Source organism: Nannobrachium achirus (genome assembly GCF_963921795.1).
Source record: "Nannobrachium achirus genome assembly, chromosome: 17".
Taxonomy (NCBI): domain Eukaryota; kingdom Metazoa; phylum Chordata; class Actinopteri; order Myctophiformes; family Myctophidae; genus Nannobrachium; species Nannobrachium achirus.
Window position 1 is genome coordinate 10,323,262 of NC_137824.1, and position 1,968 is coordinate 10,325,229.

The window sequence follows — 1,968 nt, forward strand, 5'->3', positions numbered from 1 at the left end:
GGACTACACCATGAATTAAAATTTTTGAGCGGTGGTAAACCGCTCCTAAGAGTGGCTGTGCGTGTGTCTGTAGCCACTTTTCCTCAGCGTTTTGCCATAGCAATGTGTTTTCCTCAGCGTTTTGCCATAGCAATATGTGTGTGTGCGTAGCCATATTACATCATATTACATCAGCAATTATCTGTAGCCACTATCTGTAGCCACTTTTCCTCAGCGTTTTGCCGTAGCAATGTGTTTTCCTCAGCGTTTTGCCATAGCAATATGTGTGTGTGTGTGTGTAGCCATATTACATCATATTACATCATATTACAAAATCCTAGACCTATCTGTAGCCACTTTTCCTCAGTGTTTTGCCATAGCAATGTGTTTTCCTCAGCGTTTTGCCATAGCAATGTGCGTGTGTGTGTAGCCTGTATTACATCACCAATTACCAATTGATGAAGACGTTATGCAAGCACGACCACCGCTCACTTCACATTGGGTGTGATTTTTATGTCTTCTTTTGGTGTCCCACCAGCACGTTCTATCCTCACAAAGTCCTATTTCTGACCATTATGTCTTTTCTCAGTTTATGGGCAGATCTATGTATAAGCAGGTCTCAGAACGGGCTGTCTGATTTGCTCACTCCTGTGACATCACCAGAGGGACCTACTGCTTCTGCTGTGCTGAGTGGGGGTTGGGGAGGGTTGGGCAGGCCTGAGCAGAAGGAGGGGAGGAGCTGGGAGAGGGCTGGGGCTCAATAGCGCAGTCCTCCCACTCAGGACAAGGTGGTAGGCCTACTACAGCTGAAAATGCTCTGAACGCCAGGCAGAAATGACAGGGGCTCTGTATTCAGGAGTGGTAATTTAGCCTCAAACCTTTTGAAAATCGTTTTTGGGACATAAACAATATACATACATATGGACGCAATGCAGCATGTGTGTGATCATTGGATGTTGTCTCGATAACAAGCAGGTGGTCAGACTGGCCACAAGTCAAGATGACCTGCCTTACCTTACCCTTCAAAAATGGCTTAAGTGGCTAAGAAAAGTCGATGCCGAATGCCAGGTTTTCAAAAAAAAATTATGTATTTACTGAAGTCGGAGGTAAAGCCGTGTGTTTAGTTTGCGGGGAGCACTGCCTTTTGGCCCGGCACTCCACAATATTTTCTGTTGTTCATGTGGCCCCATGGAAGAAATAATTGCCCGCCCCTGGTGTAGAACCTTTAAGTGAACGGGCTTTGAGTTAAATCTTCCCTGGGAAGGTCCCGTTCTCCAGCTGATCGTCCCATTTCTGCAGCCAACTCAAGGGGCAGAGGCTCTTGTAGACCCTTCGGTACCAGTCGCAGGGGGCCGTGTCCTGGGCCTTGGCGTCCAGGGCCTTGCTGCAGCGGTGGAAGTCCAGGTAGTTCTGGAAGCAGTTGCGCGTCTGGTTGACGTTGGGGAAGCGAGCGTCGAACGGAGCCGTTCGATAGTTCTTGATCCTCTCTTCGATGTTGTCGGACATCTTTCGGGTCGGCCTCGACGTCACGTTTGAGCTGATCGGACCTCGATGTATCCACGTATTGTGACTTATATCAATCAGCTGATATGTCGACTACGCGTAATGACTTTCTGTCTCTGCGTGAATAGTTTCTCTTGTAAGGTGTCGAAGGCTCAAGAAGACGAGCTTATATTGGTTACTGAACTCTCCATGGTGAGCCTTTAGTCGAGCTGACACAACACTTGTGTCATGATGATGATGATGTCACTGTGATGTCAGCCGTGCATGTATGACCCACATGGACCCAGCACCGATCGCAGGGCTTGCGCGCTCTTCTGGCGCACAAGTAAGCCATATATGGCCACGAGTGCACAAGATGCAAGTTGGCACCTCGACAGAGTGCAGTCTAGTTGTATAGCTTCGGCTAAAACACTAAAAAGTAACAAGTAAGAACTAGAAATACTGTTCCTACGAAACCGTGTGGGCTCGCTCGTGACTATATTCTGC

At 47.9% G+C, this 1,968-nt stretch overlaps 1 protein-coding gene across 1 annotated transcript; it reads right to left on the reverse strand.

Annotated features, from left to right (window-relative positions):
- Positions 1 to 1,224: 1,224 nt before the first annotated feature.
- On the reverse strand, positions 1,225 to 1,485 carry LOC308301674 (cytochrome c oxidase subunit 6B1-like; the record flags this gene model as incomplete). Its single annotated transcript, XM_080745743.1, has 1 exon — positions 1,225 to 1,485. The coding sequence occupies one exon, from the start codon at positions 1,483 to 1,485 to the stop codon at positions 1,225 to 1,227; it is 261 nt and encodes an 86-aa protein (XP_080601869.1).
- Between the last annotated feature and the right edge of the window lie 483 nt (positions 1,486 to 1,968).